Here is a 22,885-nt window from a genome sequence, read left to right on the forward strand (position 1 = left end):
ACTCTCAACCAGTCAGTGCCATTCTGATCAGCACACCTATGGGTCATTTTGTGTTTTTACATTTATATTCATCACCAGTCTTTGCTAAGTTTACTCCATTGGTGTTGACAGTCCCTAAAGACAGGAATCACCCCTGGCTTAACTTCCCTGTGGTTCAGGGAAACCTACAGGTGTGGTCTTAGAGCAAGGAGATCAGTCATCTTTGAGACACCACTAGGAAGAACAGGAGACTAGAATGAACGAATATTAATTTCCTCTTTCAGAAAGGAGGAAAGGGAGTAATGTGCTCTGTGCACATTGATTCCTAGAAATGTATAATGATATTGCAAATATACAAAGAATGTGGTGGTCAATAAGAACTAAATGCACATTAACTGAGCATATTCTGTACATATCCCATAGTATTTTGTTCTTTTTAAAATTGCTAGATTGGTTAGAAAATTGAATGCTAAAGATGGTGGCTTATCTTAATTTCAATAAATGTAGGAGACATTTTCCCATAATATTCAAGATGATAAAATACAACTAGGTATTACTGGCTAGATAACTTTAAAAGAGCTAAGTATAGTGTTTTGAACAAAATAAGCATTGGAAATGTTGAGGAGTTAAAACAGAATTACTGAAAAATCATTTATTGATAGGTTTTCCTCATCATACTGAATACAGGTCTCCAGTGGCCTGCCAGAGAGCTCACTTTTGACTACTTTGAGAATTTTCATAAATGAGAGAGGGGAAGATGAGTCTAGTGTTTGCTTTGAAACCAGGAGTCTTCACCTGACCAGCAGGAAAGATAAGCTCAGGGCTCTACCAGGAAAAAAGTCAGTAGAGAGAGAAAACTGATAGATGGAGTCAGAAGATGCAGATTTTGGCTTTTATTCCTCCCATTACTCATGGTGCCTTTGCACAAATCACTATACCTTTCGATCTCCATGACATCATGTGTAAAGTAGGTTGTGGAAAGCATGAAATAAATTGGTTAATTTCCATCTGGTTCTAACATCTTAAAGTCTTCCCTGTTAAAAACATAGGTAAATGTCTACCTCAAGAATATTATTTCATCGAGTTGGTTCTCAGTATGGTAAATTACAGTATGGCCTTTTCAATAAGGGAAGATTAAAAAAAATAAAGAGAGACAAAAATAGTCTTCAAGATTTTGGACAAGTTATTCTTTGTTCCTTAGATAGAGAAGCCCTAGATGCGGCAGAAGAGGTTAACAGGAAGATTAATAAGTTTTAGAGGCTGTGAATAAGAAAGTGTAAAGAATGTCCTTTTTGTACAGGTGAGTAACCTCCTGAGTCTTAGTTTCCTTATCTACAAAATGGGAAGAACAAGATTTGCCCTGCTCACTTCAAAGACTGTGAGGACTGAACTATTTCCTTATTATTAATGCTTTAAATAAACTTATAGCAGTATTAAGCCTATAGCATTATGCTGATTGCTATAGGGAATGCAAATTATTATTCAGCAACCCTCACATTTATCAGCTTGCAAATCTGGTTGTAATTAGTTCAGTTTATTTCCTTTCCAAATAAAACACCAAACAAGTTTTCCAGACCATATAAGCTGGGATACATGTTGCTGTAAGTGAGAATATGCTAATTTCAAATCAGCATAAAACCAGGAAGTATAGGATATTGATAATGACAGCTTAATGTCACTTCATATTTTCTGGCTGTAGTTTTGTCTAGAGAGAAAACACATTTTCTAAGTGTATTTAAGTCTTTAGGGAAGAGATGATGGATTCTCTGAAAAATTATTGTACAGAGAGGCAGTGTAGCATAGTCTTTAAGAGTTTCAGGGGCTAGGTACAGTGGTTCACACCTGTAATCCCAACACTTTGGGAGGCCAAGGTGGGCAGATCACCTGAGGTCAGGAATTTGAAACCAGCCTGGCCAACATGGAAAAACCCCGTCTCTACTAAAAATACAAAAATTAGCCGGGCATGGTGGCAGGTGCCTGTAATCCCAGCTACTCAGGAAGCTGAAGCAGTGGAATTGCTTGAACCCAGGAGGCAGAGGCTGCAGTGAGCCAAGATCACGCCACTGCACTCCAGCCCGGGGAACAGAGCAAAACTCTGTCTCCAAAAAAAAAAAAAAAAGTTTCAAATCCTAGTTCTACCACATATTAGCTATATAATCTTGGGTAAGTTACTTGTTCTCTCTGCACCTTGGCTTTCCTTATCAGTAAAATAGGGACAATAACAGTGCTTTCCTCCCAGAGAGTTGTGATAAAGATTACAAATAAGTCGATATATGTGTATGTATACACAAATATATTATCTATCTTACTTATCAACAGTGTCTAACATATAATCAATACTGTATCAGTGCTACATATTATTACATTTAAAAGATATTTTTAGCTTAGACAACATGGTAAGACCCAGCCTCTATAAAAAAATTTTTTTTAAAAGCACAAAAATTAGCTGGGCATGTTGGCACATACCTGTAGCCACAGCTACTTCAGAGGCTGAGGCGGGAGAATTGCTTGCTTGTTCCCAGCAGGTCAAGACTGCAGTGAGCTGTGATTGTGTCACCGCACTCCACCTGGGTGACAGAGCAAGACTCTGTCTTTAAAAAAAAAAAAAAAAAAAAAAGATGCTTTTGCTGCAAGCCATCTCCAGTTCCCATTAGAGGGCAGAGGGAAAGTTTGAAGTACTCCTTCATTTTGGAGTTTGTATAAGATCAACATCGAATTTGGTCCTTCAAGATACTAGATTGGGCTGGGCATCTCTATTCTGTTTTTGTCACTTTGTCTCGGATAACCGAGGAAAGCCTAGAAACTAAAAAGTCTTGATAGTTCTAAAAGAAAAAAGATGTAAAGAGAGAGAGGTGAAATTGTGGACCTGGGGCACACAGTCACTGCCTGGTGGGAGCAAACTTAAATTGCAAGCTCACAGTTTTGAATAAGCACCTCTGAGGCTTAGCACCATAAGGTAGATAGAAATAAAAGTTGGTGCTACTAAACCATGAGTAGAGTCAATATCCCATATAATAGGCTGTAATTTTTCTAGCTCTCTCAGTGTCCCATAGGTTTCCTCCGTGTATGTCCCTCTGATTTAGCCCTGAAAAACATGCTTTGAAAAAAGTCCAAATTAGAGGGACACTTCTGCTACTACTTTACTGATTATTAAGCAGTCAGTGAGATCCAGCCAGAACAATCTTTTCTGTCAAGCTACTACAAGCCGATGTTTGCTGGAACTAATTAGGTAAAATAATGGAGCGAGTGAGGCAGCAGCAACCACGTGTGCTTTTTTCCACACTGTCTTCCACATTGGTTTCTCTTCCATGGGTGAGCCGCTTTCCTTTCTGCTTATCTAAGGTTTAACATTATAGCACTGTACCTTCTCCATCAACCCACCCTTTCCCCAGAAAAAAAAAAAAAAATCCCATGTTTCAGCCATTTCCAGACCCTCTCTTCTTGATCAAAATGTATGTGTACTATGACCCTTCTTTTACGGTCCCGCTCTCTTCTTGGCAATGGTTGCTTGCTCCATGCTGATATACACATGTAGATGGTTTTGTGCATTCTTTCTTACAGAAAACACATGTAGTTGTGACCAAAAATACCTACATCCAAAAGAATGGGTCCAATTTGAGAATTTCTAGAACCTTGATAGGGGTATAGTTAAAGGAGCCTTTCCATGCCCTACATAAGATTAGCTCTAACAGTGAACCAGTGAGTCAGCCCACAGACCCTCGCCCGCTTGCATAGTGGGGCAGCCTGAGAAAGGGGCAACTGAAAAAGACAGGAAGGAAGCAGACAAGAGAGGAAGAGCCTAGGAGGTTTGTAAGAAAAATAACGAGGCTTACGGATGAGTGGTTAAGGAAAGAGGTCATTTCATTTCACTTTCTCCGGCTGATTGGCTGTTCCATTTCCACAGCTTGGGCAGCCATTGTGCTGACAACAATTGATTAACAATAACGGTATCAGCAATCCTTAAGGATGCTGAAAGGCACACCATATCCACATGGTGAACCTCCTCTTCCCTCATTTTGAAAAGATAATTTTTCCTGGGCATCAATCACCTGCTCATTTCTTAAATAAATAGTACAACAGTACAGCAAGTGAAACAGAGGATGAGGCTATTTTTGTTCTTAAAGCCATCACCCCTCTTGAAGACCAATTTAGTTTTGGTTCCAGAGTTGGTGGGTAGAGGAACATGTGTATATAGGAGTGTCTGTGGTGTGTTTGTACCTATTTGAGTAGGAAATGGTGTGGCAGAATGATTCCACAAGGCGAAACAAATAGAAATGGGTATTTAATTAAGCTGTCTAATAAAGAGCAGAGGTTGGTTACTTTGGCCACATTCCTTATTTAACTTGACTTATATTTATACAACAAAAATATCTAAAAATGGATATTTTGAAAGCCCAGTGACTGCAGCATTTCCATGGAAACACAGCAAGGAAAGAGAATTCTGTGATGACAATTTCTACAGGGCAGGTGCTACAAATGCGATGTTCCTGGAAAAAAAGAATGAGGACTTGGGTCAATGCTTCTCCCAAACTTGCCCTAGCTCTCCAGACCAGAAAACAAAGCTGGCTGCCCTCTTGGCTCTAGGCAAAAAGAATGTATTTAAGTTCAGCACAATTTGTACTAGTAGTGGAGGCTCTGGATGTATAAGAAAGTCCCAAGTACATGTTTGTCGCCTTTCTTTTTTGAGTAACTCTTCTGTATAAGTAGGGATGAATAGTTCTGCTTTTGAAAAATAACATTTATTGGATTGTTCCTGATTATAAATTTAAAATGTCATTGAAGAAATCTTGCAAAACAAACAAACAAAAAAGCCAAAAAATTAAATCTCCCATAACATTCTTAAATTCTTGGTATATTTACTTCTGGTACTTATTCTATATGTGTTATTGAAATTGTGTTGTATTGGATATACAGTTTTTATAATTATACCACAAGCTCTTCCTCATGTCATTAATGATCTTTGGCAATGTGATTTAGAATGACTGTGTAATATTTTACTATATAAATGCACTATGATTTGTTTCACGAAATCACCCAGTGTGAAACATTTAGATGGTCTCTAATTATTCAAGATTATGACTAACACTGTGATGAAATAGTTAGACATTTTTAACCCTCTAGGTTCCTACAATAAATAAAGAATTCATGAGGCCAATAGGATTAAGCAGACTTGAATTTGCAGAAGAAATGAGCCTGGAGGTTATCTTTTTATATCTTCCTCCTGTTTCCTCTCTGATCCTAATTAGAGTAAATCTTTTGATGTGGAAATATGGCAAAAGTAAAATTATGAACTTTAGCCTGGGGAGTCATAGGAAGTCTAGGTTAAATCATTTATGAAGGGGGATATTCAGTTCCCACTTAGAAATCTCCTGCAAAAGGGGCTTTCATTCCATGAAAATTATAGACTATGATAACATTCTGTTAGAAATTGGCACCAAGGCAGAAATTATTATAGGAAGGAAGAAATGGAGGAAGGAAAGAAAGAAGGAAGAAGATAGCCATAATGAGGCAGAAATGATTTACAACAGTATTTATCAGCAGTACCGAAGGCCACTTTAGTAATGCTGAGCAGATTTTCCATCTATTCACTCTACTCACAGTAAGAGGGAAAAGCAACCACGGGCACCTCAAAATTCCCTAACAGACTACTAATCCTCTCCTGAATAAAAAGCCAGAACTTTGCCTATAGAGTCAAGAGGAAGGAGTCAAGAGTGAATGAACTCAGGAACACATAGGACCCATAGTTAGTGATGTTTGAGAGGTGATGAGTCTTGAGAGGTATTAAACAGAGTACGGAAAAATCAAACCACAGGAGTTCTTTCATGAGACCATTCAAGGACGCTCATTTCTGCCCCCCTAATAATCCATTTCTGCCTGCTATATATAGGTCCTGAAGGAAAGCTCCCATCAGCAAGTTAGATACCCCACCCAGCCCCCCTTATTTACAATATCTGGAGAGCTCAAATCAAAGAACTGCAATAGATTAAAATGTAATTGAAGGGACTCTCCTCTCATTTTTCTTCTTCTTTTTCTTTTACTTTTGTTAGCAGAGACTGGCTTCCCATTGTCAAGTAAACCCATTTACTCAATATTTATTCAGTACCTCTATGTATCAGACACAGTAGTATCTGTATCTACATATCTAATGTCACATGTGTACTATACATATGAGCACTCCCAATTTAGTGAAGGAGAGAATCACAGCTCAGTGTGACCATGGCACCACTGATGGAGGTATATACAGCGCTCTGCTCTTGTCTGGGTGAAAGTTGCAAGCACCCGGGAAGAAGTTCAAGGAAAAATAAATAATGTCTAAGTTGAGCTTTAAGTTTCTTATTAAGCCTACTTTAAAGAAACACTAAGAAAAATGTGGGAGGAAGTTTCCTACTAGGAAAAAATGAGTGTTAGTATTGTACTACTTTATTTTGTAATAGTCATCCTCATAATTATTACAAAGTAGCAGAGATTAAGAGCAATTCTCCCAAAGGTATGAAGCATTAAAAAAAAAAAAAGATCTGGAAATCAAACCTACCTGGCATCCAAGATCTTGCTGTACTTAGTGGGTGGGAACATTTGCATGTGTGTGTACACATATATGTGCATGTGTACACATATACATGTATGTGCATGTATACATACACACACCTTATTTTCTACGCTGCCTTGCAAATCACTTAAAGGGGACCTCACACAGACTGGTTTGGATGGGAAAGTGACCAAGAGGGAACATGCAGATACAAAGTCCCAGTGCATGTCCCCTGGGAACAGCTCCTCTGTGACAGTCACTCAAAATGTTGCTTTTCTGTCCATCCTGAAAAAAAAAATAAAATCTGTATGATCAGAGAGTTGTAGATGTCTTGAATAGAATGAGCCTCACAACCACAAACCCCTTTGTATCCAGGCAGGGCTGCTCCAAAATTCTCTCATTTTTTGGGACTGAGGAGAAAGAGACTATGCAATTTCCTGATAGCCTCCTGTTTGAATGAATTCTCTGATGGAAAAAAAAAAATCCATTCAAGTCTCTGTTTATTCGCCTGTATATAAAAGTCTTTGTGGCAAAGGAGAAAAAAGCATGGCCGTTAGAGTCAGAAAGACCTGGGGTCAATTTCTGTAGTTACTACCACCTAGCTATAAAATTATGGGCAAATTATTAATTTTTCTGAACTTTGGTTTTCCCATTTGTAAAACTGGAATTTTAAAAAATGAGAATTGTCATGGCTACGAACTAGATAGCTAGATAGCCTAGCACATAGTTTGTGCTAAATAAATTTCAGTTCTTTCTCTTTCTTCACCTGGCCCCTGTATCACACCATTCCTTCTAGTAGTATTTCACGTGAATGTGACTTTATAGCTGAGCTCCAGTGAGGAAACAAGTCTCAGGTTCAAACAGGACCAAGCTTAGCAAGATGTGAGAGATATCCGGGAAAACAATAGTCAATAACTCCCTGACTATTCCTGTCTCCCACACCTCCAATCCTGGCAACACTGTGTATTTCTCAGCCAAGATCTGTCCTACCCATTAAGCCCCTGATTTGGGGTTTAGAAATGTAAAACAGAAAAATAAAAGTAAGGAGAAGGAAGAACAAAGGAAATAGAAAAGAAAAAAACAAGAGTGTAGGTCATAGGAAGACAGGTAAAATCTCTGCTGTACTACTGAGAAAGTCTGTAACCTTAGAAAAGTTATTTTCTGAGGCTTAGTCTCCTCATTTAAAAACGTGTTTAATAAAATCTATACCATAAGATTATCATGAAGGTTACATGAGATGGTATATGTGTCTGGCAAGTAATAGGTGTCCATTAAAAAACGCATGTAATGTATTTTGAGAGCTTACAATAAATCAAATCTTAGGCTCGGTAAATCACCTATACTACTTCAGTTTAATTATTATTATTATTATTATTTATTATCATTATCAACAGCAAATAAAGAAGACGAGAAGAAGAATGGAATCTTGGATTCACATTAGAACTTTAAGGGGCCTTAGAGCCACCAACTCCAACTGCATAATTTTATAGATAAGGAAACCCAAGGCCAGGGACATAGTGACTTGCACAAGCTCATATGGTTCTTTAGCAGCAGAATCTGGTCTAGAATCCCAGCCTTCTAGCTCTGTGTATAGAAGGTGGGAGATGTAGCTAGAGGAATTCCTGAGAGCCGTGGTCACTCTTTTGGGAGTGGTAGTTCCATGGAAACTGACCCTGGTCCACCACTTCTCCATGCAGCCAGCACCGCCACAGCCCTCATGAGGAACATGACTCCTGTTTGTTCATACTCCATTCTATCACCCACAGGCTCATAAGTAAAAGGGAATACACATGCCTTTGGTTTCTGAGACTTTCATTAACAATTGGGTGAGCCACTACCAAGCAGAGAACCAGGCAGGAAACCCTGGATTAATGCTAATCCCCTTGCTTTATAGACACTCATCAGAGAGTGGCTGCAGGTCCTGCAGAGAGGAAGCAAATCCAGCCTCAGGGAGCTTGCCAGCCCTTCATCTGCCTGGGGAATCTCAGTTGAGAGAACATTATCTTTTCATGTTTTTCTCTGATAGGCGCTGCAATGGTTTGCATTCATTCCCTCAGTGTCAGAAAAGGCCGTAACAACCAAGATTCTTAATGCATTCCCAATATTAAAATTCAACTTAATTAAGTAGGGCTACTTTTTTTTCCCTGGGCAGCAATCAAACTTTAATTAATACTCTATTAAAGGGAATTCCTGGGAGGGGACATAAGCATGCATACACCTAATGAGTTCATCTGCCAAGGGTGTTATTACAGATGATGCTAAATGGGCCTCCTTACTGGCCACTTATTCAATTTCAGCATGTCCCATGTTAATCAGAAATGAAAAGCAATCATAAGTTTGCAACCATCCTCCTCTCTATGGGGCCCCTCTGCTCTTGCAGCAGCTTAACATAATCTATCCTTCCTTTTCCTTTCTCCACTTGGTGAATTATTCAGGCTGGCTTTCAAGCCCAGCCAGCTTCCTTGGTGGAGGGCATCTCAGTCCCCCTTCTTTCAATGCGTGTCACTCCACATTCAGGCACAGTGAGGACCAACTTTAATATCACCCTGACACAGACCTCATTAAGAAGATTAAATCCCCTGTTAAAAAAAATAAAAACACAGAAAAAACACAACTGTAAACTCTACATGTTCCTTGCTGGTAGCAAAGATACCTGATCAAAGTTCTGTAGGACTCTCATTTCTGACAGGAAAGAGCAACCAAGAGAAATTGGGTGTGGAGTAGGAAGAGAGTCTGTGATCCTCTTACATTTCTTCTTGCAATGACTATTGCTATATCAGGGATTCCCACATGTCTCCAGCTGCAGATTGCATGCTCTAGTAGATGCCCCCAAAACCCCCTGTCTCCATGACCCCCTTTCCTCACTAGATATTATGGGAGGAAATTTTGCCCCATTCTGAGAGACCTAAATGCAGGCTATCAGGAACGAATTGTTAATATTACCAAAGTTAGGAAGTTAGTAACCTCCAGACTACCCAGGACCCTGGTCAGACCTTCAGGGCCATTTTACTAGGAAGCCGACCTAACCCTGGCAGGACCGAATGCCCTCTCTCCACTAGCTCCCCTTACCTCTTTGGTGTGTGTGTGGAAGGAGACAGACATGTCCAGGAGAAGCTTCCGCTGCTCCACCCTGCGCACGAAGTCTTGGATGCGCACCTCCAGGTGTCGAGCTGCCTTGTAGATCTCCTCCGGGTCACATTCCCCCGTCTGAGCCAACTGCTCCGCTGCCTCTAGGAGCTTGTCCGCATTGGTGTACGTATTCTGCCAGCAACAACAGTGAGGCAAAGTCAAGTTGCAGTCGCGACTTCCAGCAGCCCACCCTGGGGCTCCCCCGAGCTGAATGGAGGGGCGTGGGCGCTGAGCCGAAAGCTCCCTAATCTGGCACTGAGGCGCAGTTTGCGGAGCTGGCACGCCGCCTCTCAGCAAGCTAGCAGCCTGCCTGGCTGCTCTGCACAGGCGGGCACCAGCGAGGTGCCTCATCCACCCCTGGGATTTCTCAGAGGTGCAGTGTCCCTGGAAAGAAGTGGAGAGAGCCTAGAGAACCTCCATACCCCAGCTGCTCCCAATCCCCTACCTTCAAGAAAACCCATCGCTGCCCTCACATCTCAGGCTGTAACTGTCAGGATCAGAAATAGCACACCCACAAAGACAGTCTGTATTTCTATGTGAGAACACCAGAAAAACACTAACTGGGAGACTCGCTTTGCTTTTCTCCTCAAGTTCCCTGTAACTACTGGTGTTTATCTTTTTGGAACAGAGCTATTTCTTTGGAGGGGAAGGGATCAGCAACTCTAGGGAGCTGACAAAAGGCAGCGGCCACAGTCAGAGGGAGGAGATGCAGGCTACTCCCTGCGGGCCCAGGAAATGTTTGCAGGAAGGTTGGGGAGGAGTCTGTTGATTTTGTTTATCATAAGCTACTGCATGCACACACGCGCACACACAGTTGTCCAACCCCCTGTCTGTACACACCATGGTATTCTCCAGAGCATTTTAAAAGGCAACCAACTTGTAATTATTATTCATCAGGATGGGAGCCACTGCCTTTAGAATAGTTACTACATTATTTGCCACAGATACAACTTTTCCTCAGCAGGCTTCTCATTTTGAAAGTCTCCTGATATGTCCTGACTTACAGCTGGTGACTCAGGTGTACATATATTTCTTAGTATCCCTAGAGTTGGCACAAAGCTCTAGAGTAGGGAACAAGCAGAGCAGTCAGTATCAAACACAAAGTGAGCGGAGAATTGAAATGGATTCGTGAGCAATGACTCTCTGGTGCTTTGTTTTGCTTATGGAGACAGGGTCTCTGAGTCTGTAAGGAGTGTTTTGGACTCACTTGAAGACCTGCGTGCTATGGACTGAATTGTACCCCCCACTCAAATTCACATGTTCCCAATATCTCGGAATGTGACCTTCCTTGGAAGCAGGATAATTGTAGATGTAATTAGTTACGTTAAGTTCAAGTCATGCTATAGTAGGATAGATCCCTAATCCAATATGACTGGTGTCCCTATTTAAAAAAAAAAAATGCCATGTGAAGAGACAGACATGCACACAGGGAGAATGCCATGTGAAGATGAACGAAGAAAGTGGGAGATGTATATACAAGGCTAAGAACGCAAAAGACTGCCAGAAAACTAATAAAAGTTGAGAAAAAGGCATAGGGCAGATTTCTCCCTCGTATTCCACAGAAAGAACTAACTCTGATGACACTTTGATCTCAAATGTCTAGCTTCCAGAACTGTGAGAAAAGAAGTTGTTGTTATCGAAGTCACCGTCTCGTGGTGCTTTGTTACGACAGCCCTAGGAAACTGAGACTCTAGGGTTGAAACTTTCAGAGGCTGTGGAGCCAGCCTCTTGATTGTACTGGTATAGGACTGGGGAAGATGGGCAGGCAAACACTTGTCTTGGCTTCTAGAAATTTGGAGAGAGGCCCCAGGGGATCCATAAGAAATGCTGCTTGAAAAGCAACTTCCCAAGGTAAACATCGTTCCAATGCTGGTGAGACCGCGTTGAAAAAGAGAAAAAGTCATTTACATTGTCCCAGTGCTTCCAAGACAGGGTTGAAAAAGAGGAAAAATCACTTGGCCCCAACTGGGAAATTCATGGAAAAACAGCAGCTTCATATGAGGAAAGGAGCTTTGCCACTGGGTTAAACCAGGGTACGTCAATTCTGGAAAGCAGATGAAGGAAGTCATTCACTCATGAGAGACATGCAGGGAGACAAGGGGAATGACAGGCAAGGGTAGACCTCTAGGGCTGTGGGTCAGGTTAAAGAAAGCTCTTGTGGGATTTCTAGTCCCACAATTTCTAGTCCATATGCCCACAACTGATGGGAGAGAGGTATTTTAGGAATCCCTCAAATTGTCCACCTTAAATCCTAGAGAATCTCAGGATTCTCCCCACCCCTGCTCCCCAAAACCCCTAGAGATTGTAACTTTACATTCTGTAGACAATAAATAAAAATTTGTGGCAAAGTCAAAGTGAGCTTGCTAGCAAATTAGGTTTGGGACCAATAGGAGATAAATAAAAAGCCAAACTGAAGTGTCTACTACATGTAAGGTGATCAATTTGTCCCAGTTTGCCCAGGACTTTCCTGGTTTTAGCATAGAAATTCCTGTGTCCCAGAAATCCCCTCAGATCTGGGAAAACTGGGATGGCTGATTGCCATAATACATATCCAATACTGTAAGTATCCCAAAAGTACAGATAAATATATAATGTATTTTGTCTCAAAGAAGAATAAAATCATTCTTGAGAGAAATAACATGACAATACATAAGATGGGGCAAGCAACAAACTAATAGATAATTAGGGGTTACAATTTCTTGATATGATATAGATGCTGAAGAAAAGAAGTAAAACTGAGAATAATAGTAGCTAATAGGCCGGGCGCGGTGGCTCAAGCCTGTAATCCCAGCACTTTGGGAGGTCGAGACGGGCGGATCACGAGGTCAGGAGATCGAGACCATCCTGGTTAATACGGTGAAACCCCGTCTCTACTAAAAAGTACAAAAAACTAGCCGGGCGAGGTGGCGGGCGCCTGTAGTCCCAGCTACTCGGGAGGCTGAGGCAGGAGAACGGCGTGAACCCGGGAGGCGGAGCTTGCAGTGAGCTGAGATCTGGCCACTGCACTCCAGCCTGGGCGACAGAGCGAGACTCCGTCTCAAAAAAAAAAAAAAAAAAAAAAAAAAAAAAAAAATAGTAGCTAATATTTATTAAATATTTTGCACATGACAAAGATTGTTCTAAAGGATTTTATGCATGCTATCCCCTTTAATCCTCACAATAACCCTATGAAGTTGATGCAGCCATCATTCCCATTTTACAGATGAAGAAACTGAGGTACAAAGAATTTCTGGCCAAAGTCACATGGCTAGTAAGTGGCAGAACCAGGATTAAAACCCTGTTGGCAGGCTTCAGAGCCCAAGCAACAACCCATTAAACTACCCTGCCTCTATAAAGAATATAGGCAGGAGCCTGAGGATGGGTAGGATTTAGCAGAGAAGGAGAAGGGCTTCTCATAGCCAAGCCTGTCTTCTTTTTGCACCCAGGGTACTCTATATTTATCCTACCCCACAGCCATCATCATACTTTATAGTAACAATGTGTCTCCATGGTATCTCTCTACTGGTCTGTGAGCCCCTTAAAGGTAGGTTCAGTATCTCATTCATCCTTGGTTCCCCCAAGCCAAGCGCTGTGGCTGGTATGCAATAGGCATTTACTAAATGTTTGTTGAATAAAGAAGACACAAATGAGTAGGTCTGTTTGAATAAGTTGAGTCAACCTGACTAAAGTTGGAGAGTGGCAGAAAATCAGGTTGGATACGTCAGTGAAGAGCTATTAAGATAGATACATTTTATAGAGAGAATGGAACAATAAAGACAGATGGGAAGGCAATGGGGTCAGTGTTAAAGCTGGGCTCTCACCTTTGTCTCTGCCAAGCTCTCTTCCCTATTACTAGCAGAAAAGAGCTTCGAAAATTCAGACACAATCACAACTGTCTTCTACTTAAAACTGTTCAGTGGCTTCCCACTGCCTTTGGGGTAAAATGTCTTGACACGGTGTGCAACGCCCTTCTTCACCTGACACTTTTTCCCTTCAGCTTCAACCCACATCACTTTCCTACAAACAGCCTAGGAAGTAAATTACTTGCATCCCCCAAAACTCACTGCACTGAATCTTGCCTCTGTGCCTTTGCACATATTCTTCTTCAGCCTGAGATGCCCTTCCCTTCACTCTTGTACTTGACCAACTCTTATTCACTCTTTAAGACCCAGCTAGGGCACTGCTTCTTCCAGGAACTCCACTCTCATATCCTCTTCTCTCCCAAGGCTAGCTTATGTGCCCTCCTCTGGACTCCTAGAGTGATCTATACCAACCCTGTCCATGGTACCTGCCACTTTCTACTGCAAATGTTTGTCTTTCTCATCTCCTTAGGGGCAGATAATGTCTCTCATCTCTTTCCCTTACTGTATGGCACCTAGTAAGTGCTCCATAAATATTTAGTAAATGAATGAATGAATTAAAGAAGATATCAACCACCACCAATCTTAATATTCAACCCTAGCTCCTCATCAACTACCCGGTACAAGACATTACATGATAGAATTCACGTTCAATGTTCAATTTTATTTGGTATATCCTACCTCCTGGCACAGCCTTGAAATAGAAATGTGTATGGAAAATATCAACTAAAGTATTACCAAAGCAATACTTCGATTCTTATCAATACCCCCAAATTGGGACAAGGATCACAACGGGTTTCTGCTCATTTTCTGACCAAATCAGCAACAGATTTTGACCCAGGGCCAGAGTCTGACCTTGCTCTGAACATACTTCCTAGGCATTCTTTGGTTTCCCAGCTTCCTAGTCTCTCTGCCTTGGACTTGATGCCTTATTGACATTTCCCAACAGATATGCCAAAAATGGGTTATGAGTGCTCATATATAGATCCCTCAGCTGTTGGAGCTTTCAGGTAGGACCTGTGGTAGACAGAGCCCCTGATTCAGAGATATGGGTCACACCGATGGCTGCAGTTCCTGTTCTTCCCTCTCCAACACCCCATGACTGTGTCAACCAGGTACGATGCCCTAGATAATTCAGCCCTTAATTCTAACTTAAACACTCTGCTGAAGCCTCAGCCCATTACTTTTGAATTTTCTCCCCAGGAAAGAAACAGAACATTCTAGGATAATTTGTCTCTAACAGGAATTTCAGCAATACAGGTATGTTTTCAGATTCCCTGGGCTGAAGCAGAGAAGCAGGAAGCAGGCTTTTTAAAGGCAAGGGGTGGGAAAGACAGTGAATAAAAACACTCTAGAATCAAGAGGCTACTTCCTTGGTAATATGAAGTGAGAATCTTGGCTTTATGCCCTGGGAATGAGGAAGGATGAGGCCTGAAAGTCACCCTTACTATTCAAAAGAGGCAATGTAGATTGAAGAATGAGACTACCAGAGGACCAGGAGAAAATCCCCCTCACAGTGAGCATTTTTTTTCGGGCCAGCATGGCTGAAACCAGCAGGTAATGAGATGAAAGGAAAAAAAAATACATAAGCATTGAAGACAAAGGAGACACAAAAGCATAGGCATTGGGGAGGGCAGCAATCAAGATAACACCCAAAACCTTACATCTGAATAGTACTTTACAGCTTACAAATCTCTTTCACCTTCCTTCCTTACCCTCTCTGGGGCAGATCTGCAAAGAATCCATATGTGAGGAAACTACCTGAGGCTAGAGAAAGAACCATCTGAAAGAATTAGAGATAACAGTACCTAGCACTCACACAGTTAGAAATAGCACTTGCTCCCACCAGTCAGCATGGAAAACCTCATGATTAATGGGATGTTGGACGGAGTACCCAGAAGGGTCAGAAGGGTAAATAAGTAGACTTAGAAAGAGAACTGCTCTGGTCTTGCCTAGTACATTTTAAGAGAAAGACCTGAACAGATCATTTTTTTTTTTCCATGTAACTTTATTGTGTCTCAGAATAAAGCTTAAGAATATTTATAGGAATACAGAAATATCCACAACTGACAAGGTAAAACTCGTGATGTCTGGTATCTAGTAAAAAACTAACAGGCATGCCCATTATCAGGAAAATCTCACCTATGAGAAGGAGAAAAACCGATCAATGAAAACTTACCCAGAACTGAAACAGATATTAAGATTAGCAGACAAGTATTTTAAAATGGTTATTATAATTGTATTTCGTATGTTCAGATAGTTAAGAAATAAAAAAATTTTTAAAACCCCTTGTACTTCTAAAGATGAAAAACATTAGACTGTATTAACAGTAGGTTAGGCTTTGCAGAAGATAAAAGGACTGAACTTGAAAACTGCAAGAGTAACTATTTAAACTAAAATACTGAGAGAAAAAATAAATTTTAAAAATAAAGCATCTGTGAGCTATGGGATAACTTCAGACAGGCCAATATCCATGTAATTGAGATTCCATAGGAGAAGAGGAGGGTATTGGAAAAGATACCTAAAGAAATAATGACCAAGAAGTTTTCAAATATAACAAAAACTATAAATCCAAGAAACCCATCAAACCCTCAACACAAGAAACACAAAGAAAACTACACCAAGGAACATAAAAGTAAAATAAAATGGCAAAAAAGGGAAAGAAAAGAAAATCTTTAAAGTAAACAGAGGAAAAAAGGACAAGCTATATACAGAGGAACAAAGATAAGGATGACAGCAGACTTGTTACTGGAAACAGTGCAAGCAAAAAGACAGTAGAGCAACAACTTCAAAGTACTAAAAGAAAAAAAACAAAAACAAAAAACAAACCTGGGAATTCTGTGCCCAGTACAAATATTTTCAAAAACAAAAGCAAAATAAAAGACTTTTTCAGATATACAAAGACAAAAGAATTCTTCACTAGCAGATATGCAAGATAAGAAATGTTAAAAGAAGTCCTTCAGGAAGAAGGAAAATGGTATCAGATGGAAATACAGATCCATACCCAGGAATCAAGAGCACTGGAAATACTACATGGGTAAATAAGGTTTAAAAACTAATGATAACAATGTAGTGTGGGATTTATGGTACATATATAAGTAAGATAAGTTAAAATACTATAAATCCTAAGGCAATCATTAAAATAATAAAGAGTTATAGTTGATTAGCCAACAAAGGAAGTCAAACAGGATCATAAAAATATTAAATTAATCCAAAAAGGCAAAAAAGGGGGAAAAGCAACAGATGAAACATATAGGAAAAAAAAAAAAGTGATAGGGTTAAATCTAAACTTATCAGCAATCACATTAAATATAAATTGTCTAAACACAATCAAAGGGCAGAGATTGTCAGATCAGATAAAAAAGCAAGTTCCAATTATATGCTGTCTACAAGGAATGCACTATAAGTACAAAGACACCAAATAGGGTACGAGTAAAAGGATAGAAAAAGATACAGCATGATAACACTAGCCAAAAAAAGCTGGGTGGCTATATTCATATCAGACATAGTAGAATCAGACAGAGTGAATAACATTACCAGGAAAAAATGAGTAATATTATCATTTGGTAATGATCAAGGGGTCAATTCATCAAGAGGATATAATAACCCTAAACATTTATGCATCTATCAACAAAAGTTCAAAATATGTAAAGACTGATTAAACCCATAAGGAGAAATAGAGAAATCCATAAGTATAGTCAGAGATTTCCATGCCCCCTCTCAGTAACTAATAGAACAAGTAGATAGGAAATTTGTAAGGATATAGATTTGAACACTCTCAACCAACGTGGCCTGACATTTATAGGGCATTCCACCCCCACCTCAACAGCTGAATTAATATTTTTTTCAAGTGCTCACAGAGTATTTACTGAGATAAACCATATTCTCAGCCATAGAAAGAGTCTCAACAAATTTAAAGGGATGCAAGTCATACAACATATTTTCTCTGACTATAATGTAATTAAATTAGAACTCAATAACAGAAATCTCACCAGAATATTCACAAATTATTGGAAACTAAATAACACATTTCTAAATAACCCATAGGTCAAAGAAGGTGGCATCAGTTAACCAGGTGTCCACAGTATGCTAAGCATAGTGTTAGGTTCTTTATCAACATTATCTCTAAGCATTGGGATCAATCATAAGATAGATATTATTAATATCATTTTACAAATAAGAAAACTGAGGCTCAGAGACATAAAGTAACTTGTTTAAACAATGTTTTATAACTAGAAAATGGCAAGCAAGTCTCTCTAACTATAACTTCCAGTACTTTTCACCGAAACATGTACTTCTCCAAAACTCACTGTAAAATCTCCAGCTCTTCTGCTTCTTTATTACTTTGAATTACATTCACTCTTAGGCCTTTGGTTTTTAAATTATGACACTGTAATTGTTCATGTGCAACAGCCTTTTTTTTTCTTTTGCAATACATTTCTTTTGTGTGCATGTTGTCTTCTAAGGAGAGTTGTACTCACTTTAAAGGAAAGAGTCCATCTTACTCATCTTTTCTATCTCAACTATTCATCAATGTACCTAATGGGCATAGTGCTCTCCTTTCAGTAGTCACTCAACCCAAAAACTCTGCAGTTCAGCAGCTTGACAGCAGTAAGGTGTCGTATTTCCCAGTTCCATTTAGCACTGAGAATGTATTTGCCATGTAAATGAAGGTTAGAATCCCAGGATAAAATAAAGAAATTCAGTTGAGCACATAATAGCTTTAAAATATAGTACTGACACAGCACATTGTCTATGATGAAGGATATAGAAAAATGCTTTTCAGTTTTCACCCTAGAACACCAGGAATATATTTCTCCTCCATCTGTTGGTTCTTGTAGTGGGAAAGGGGATGAACTCTGGGAATGGCAAAGTCGTCTTTGGTGGAAAAGTAGGAAGAAACAGAGGGAACTAGTTCTGGGTACCAGTGATGGTTTGACCCACCACATTACATCTGCTGCAAGAACAATATCTTCTTAGGTGCCCTGAATAAGTGAACAAATAAGTTCCCTCCATTAGAATAACTTTATGTCCAAATAAGGAGTGTCTAAGGAGTACCCTAAAGAGATGCTCCTTAAAGTTGAAGACTATCTATATAAATCTTCAGTTACTAATTGGGACTGATACGAAAAATAACTATTGCAGGTACCAGTGCCTCCCAACATGAGTAGTTTTGGTACTGAGATTATCTCTGGGAACTTAAACACCAACTTTATCACATATACATATGTAATCATCACCCTGTCCATTCTCACACATTTCTACTTGCTGGAGACTATTTTTCTTTATATCTAAAATGCTTTAGCACCTTTTCCTATAAAAGGCATATTTTTAGAACTCCACATTTTTTTAAAGTAAAATTTTATTTTCCTACAGTCTAACTTTGTGTGTTTAGGAAGGTACACAAGCCTAGAAATTCTGAGAAAATTATAGTAGTTCTTTGCTGGGGTGTTCTCTTTCACTGATCCCTTTTCTTTCTTTCTCAATAACTCTCTTCATTTACACATTATTGCTTTAAAGGACCTTCAAAATATTCCCTGCCGACTGTAAACTAGAAGCTAAATATCTGGTCACTCTCAGGCAGGAAAGCAAAAGAAATACTTAACTGTTAACATTTTATCCATTTAATAACAACAACAATAAAATACCTTGTTTGTGGATTAAAAGGCAAAGTCAATCCTAGAGGTTGCCAACACTAGTTACAAGATGTAATTTGACAGATAACACCAGGTCCAGACTGTAAGAAAAGACTAGCTCAGATTCCAGAAAACATGGCCACCCTCTGGGACCTGAAACATACAGCAGGTAAAGACTCTGTCCCTGACCTCTCCCCACCTAGCCCACCAGGGAATGGGGAGCTGTGGAAGGCAGAGTCGGGGCCGTAAGCTGGGCCTAGGGAAGCCAGGACTAGCACTTAGAATGGGACACAAAGAAGACGCTGCAGAGAGCAAGGAGACTAGAGGCCCAGAGCTGCTTCCTGAGACAAACCAGAGGAAACAATGGAGAGCAGAGACAGCTGAGCAATTAGGAGACCAAAATGAGGCATGCACTAAGCAGACACAGAGCTCTGAAGACTGTGGAGGAAGGCTTCTTCCTTTTCCCACTGAGCAGGCCCCAGATATAGCCAGCTGGCATTCATGTTGCTGCTGGGAAGCAACCCATCACTCCTGGAATTTGATAACACAATCTCCATTCCTCTGGTGACCCTCTCCCCTCCCTCCTTTCCCTCACTCTATTCAAACTGGCAAAACAATGAAGGGGAACATGCAGCCACAACAGAAGAATGGGGACAAAACCATTTTAAAAGTGAAGAAGATAGACTTAAATATTCAGATGTGGATACACAGAATGCCCAGTGGCCCCGTCCCGGCAGAAATTCATTCTTGCATGGAATTCCTGAAGCCAAAGAAACAAGCAGTTGGTGAGACAGCATCCCCATGGAACAGGATAAAGCTGCCTGCTGCAGGGTTTGGCAATTCAAGAGGTATGGGGGGAAATGTATCCACAGCAATGTTCTCTCTCAAAAGATGTAACTTTGCAGTGTTGCTGTTTTTCCTGTTTTCTATATTCTATGTTTGGCTGGCAGTGGGAGGGAGTGGGTGTCAGAGAGAGAAGACTGGGCTTTGGAGAGACAAGACAGTTGGCTTGAAAATACTGCTGAAAACTGTGGGACTTGTGGATTTATTTTTCTCTCCTGTTCCATTCCTAACAGAGGAAAAGAGGAAAAGGCTGTTCCTGACATGGAAAGGTGGGTCAGATGATGAGGTGACGAAATCAGAGGGTTTGGCCATACTTCTGCCTCCATCCCTGTTACCATAGTGCTCTTTCAAGTCCTTTCACCCTGTTTTGGTCACATATACCTCTGTTGCCTGAGGTTATGTCTATATACATCTGTAGGGAGCCCACAGCCTCTGATATAAGAGCAAAGGTACCTGACCCTCTTAACGATGATGCTCCTGCTCCCTTTCCACCTTCCCAGAATCTGGACTCTTTCTACCTTAGACCATTCATGCTGCTATCACAAATCCTTTACAATGGGTGGCTTATACATAACAGAAGTTTATTTCTCACAGTTCTAGAGGCTGAGAAGTCCAAGATTAAGGTACCCACAGATTCAGTATCTGGTGAGGGCTTCAATTTCTGGTTCACAGATGATCTTCTCACTGTGTCTTTATATGATGGAAGGAAATAGCCAGCTTTCTAGAACCTCTTTAAAAGGGCACTGCTCACCTCCCAAAGTTCCTGCCTCGTAATACAATCACATTGGGAATTAGGTTCAATATATATGTTTGGAGGAAACACAGACATTCAGACCATACTGCTACTTGCCCTGGGTTTTACCTTAGTTAACCTCCCTGGGCTTGGTCCACAGATTATGTGGAACAGAGTTTCTCAACAGTAACACCATTAACATTTTGCGCTGGTTAATTCTTTGCTTGGGGGGCTCTTGTGGGTTAAATTCTGTACCCACAAAAAGATACGCTGTAGCTCTAACCCCTTACTTTAGAATGTGACCTTATTTGGAAATAACATTGTTGCAGATATAATTAGTTAAGATGAGATCATACTGAAATAAGGTAGGTCCATAATGTGGTATGACTGGTGTTCATTCATATAAAAAGATGTCCACATGAAGATACAGACATACAGGGAGAGCAACATGAAAGCTGAGATTGGAGTGGTGCAGTCACACGCCAGGAAATGACAAAACCACCAGCAAGTCACTAGAAGCTAAGAGGCCTGGAACAGATTCTCCCTCATAGCCCTCGGAAGGAACAACCCTGCTAACACTGCAGTCTCAGACTTCTAGTCTCCAGAACTCCGAGACAATCAATTTCTGCTGTTTTAATCTGTGCGGTTTGTGGTACTTTGTTACAGTAGCCACAGGAAACAAACACGGGCTGTCCTGTGCACTGCAGAATGCGTAGCAGCATCCCTGGAATCTACCCACAGGATGCCAATAGCAACCTCTTCCCCAGATGTAATAATCAAAAACGTCCCCAGCTACTGTCAGATGTCCAGGTGGGCTGGAAGTCGGGGGGAGACAAAAATTGCCTTCCAGTTGAGAACCACTGTTTTAGACCATAAGACCACAGAGGAAGCCGAATTGAGAAAGATCATACAACTGCCCCAGCTTACAGTATTTTTCTGATAATCATTCAGATGGCAGAAACCTTAAGGAATCCTCTAATCCTTTGGTTCTCACAGGACAGGGGGAGGAGGTTAGGGGGTTGAGGGCCAAGGGGTTTGAGAGATAAAGATAGGAGCTTGGAGGGACAATGTAGTACCCTGGCTCTGCTCCAGGTTATGTAAATTAGGATGGGCTTGGGGAGGGAGTTGTGGGATTGTCTGACAGCCACGTTTTAAAAGCTCCCAGGTGACTCTAATTGCAGCCACTCATCTACCATTGAAACCGCTCATCACAGGAAAGGGCTCAAAGCCTGAGCTGAAATTCCAACATGAGAGAAATCTAGTCTTTTGCCTTGAAAAGGCTCAGAACTTAGGACAGTGATATATTTAACACTTTGTATGGCAGTTTAAATACAGTAACTGTGGGTTATAGAAATGAAAACCAGAAATGACCAAAATGCTCAACAATACAGAATAGTTCACTACACTCTGGTACGTAACACATGATAGAGTATTACCCACTCACTACAATTATGTTTTTGAAGAATATTTAATGACTTAAAGACATGTTCTTAATTAATATTAAATGAAGAAGTCAGACTAAACCAAAGTATGGTTCTAATTTTATTATATAAAAAAAACCTACTACTGATAATGATAATGCTTATGCTATTATATCATATTATAGATAAGGAAATGGAGGATTAAAAATGTAAAAGAACTTCAGAAAGCTCACATAAATAATTGATGTTGATCTGGAATTCACATTTGTTTGATCCTGGGCAAAACAATCTTAGTATTCTGCTGTGTTAAATGGAAATTTATCAATAAATATTAATAATGGTTATGTCTGAGTGATATTAGAGATAAATTTTCTTTTCCACTATTTCCTTGTTTCCTAATTATTCCATGGTGAATATATATTAGTTTCATAATTAGGAAAAATGGAAAAAATCACTTAAATATAAAAATTATATGCAGGGCATTGTTTAGAAATTATTCTAATGAAGAAAATGTGGCACACATGTACAATAGAGTAGTATTCAGCCATAAAAAAGAATGAGATCCAGTCATTTGCAAAAACTTGGATGGAGCTGGAGGTCATTATGTTAAGTGAAATAAGCCAGGCACAGAAAGACAAACATTTCATGTTCTCACTTATTTGTGGGATCTAAAAATCAAACCAATAGAACTCATGGACATAGAGAGTAGATGGATGGTTATTAGAAGCTTGGAAGGGTAGTAGGAAGTTGGGGGTAAGGTAGGAATGGTTAAGGGCTAC

General features: G+C 40.2%; 1 protein-coding gene across 46 annotated transcripts in view; it reads right to left on the minus strand.

The window, feature by feature from the left end:
- KALRN (kalirin RhoGEF kinase) overlaps positions 1 to 22,885 on the minus strand; it is a 694,928-nt gene that overhangs the window by 330,962 nt on the left and 341,081 nt on the right. For 39 of the 46 annotated variants that reach the window (XR_012431622.1, XR_012431621.1, XR_012431625.1 and 36 more), the window contains exon 11: positions 9,575 to 9,766. Coding sequence is in view for 38 of the 46 variants with exons in the window: in XM_015446332.4 (XP_015301818.2) it covers positions 9,575 to 9,766 (192 nt within the window). In the remaining 8 variants the exon portion in view is untranslated. Of the gene's footprint in view, positions 1 to 9,574; positions 9,848 to 10,079; positions 10,244 to 22,885 lie in introns of those variants that run through there. The other 7 variants (XM_074033275.1, XM_074033274.1, XM_074033273.1 and 4 more) reach the window with 2 other exon arrangements.

This window comes from Macaca fascicularis, chromosome 2, assembly GCF_037993035.2.
Source record: "Macaca fascicularis isolate 582-1 chromosome 2, T2T-MFA8v1.1".
In the NCBI taxonomy this organism is placed as follows: domain Eukaryota; kingdom Metazoa; phylum Chordata; class Mammalia; order Primates; family Cercopithecidae; genus Macaca; species Macaca fascicularis.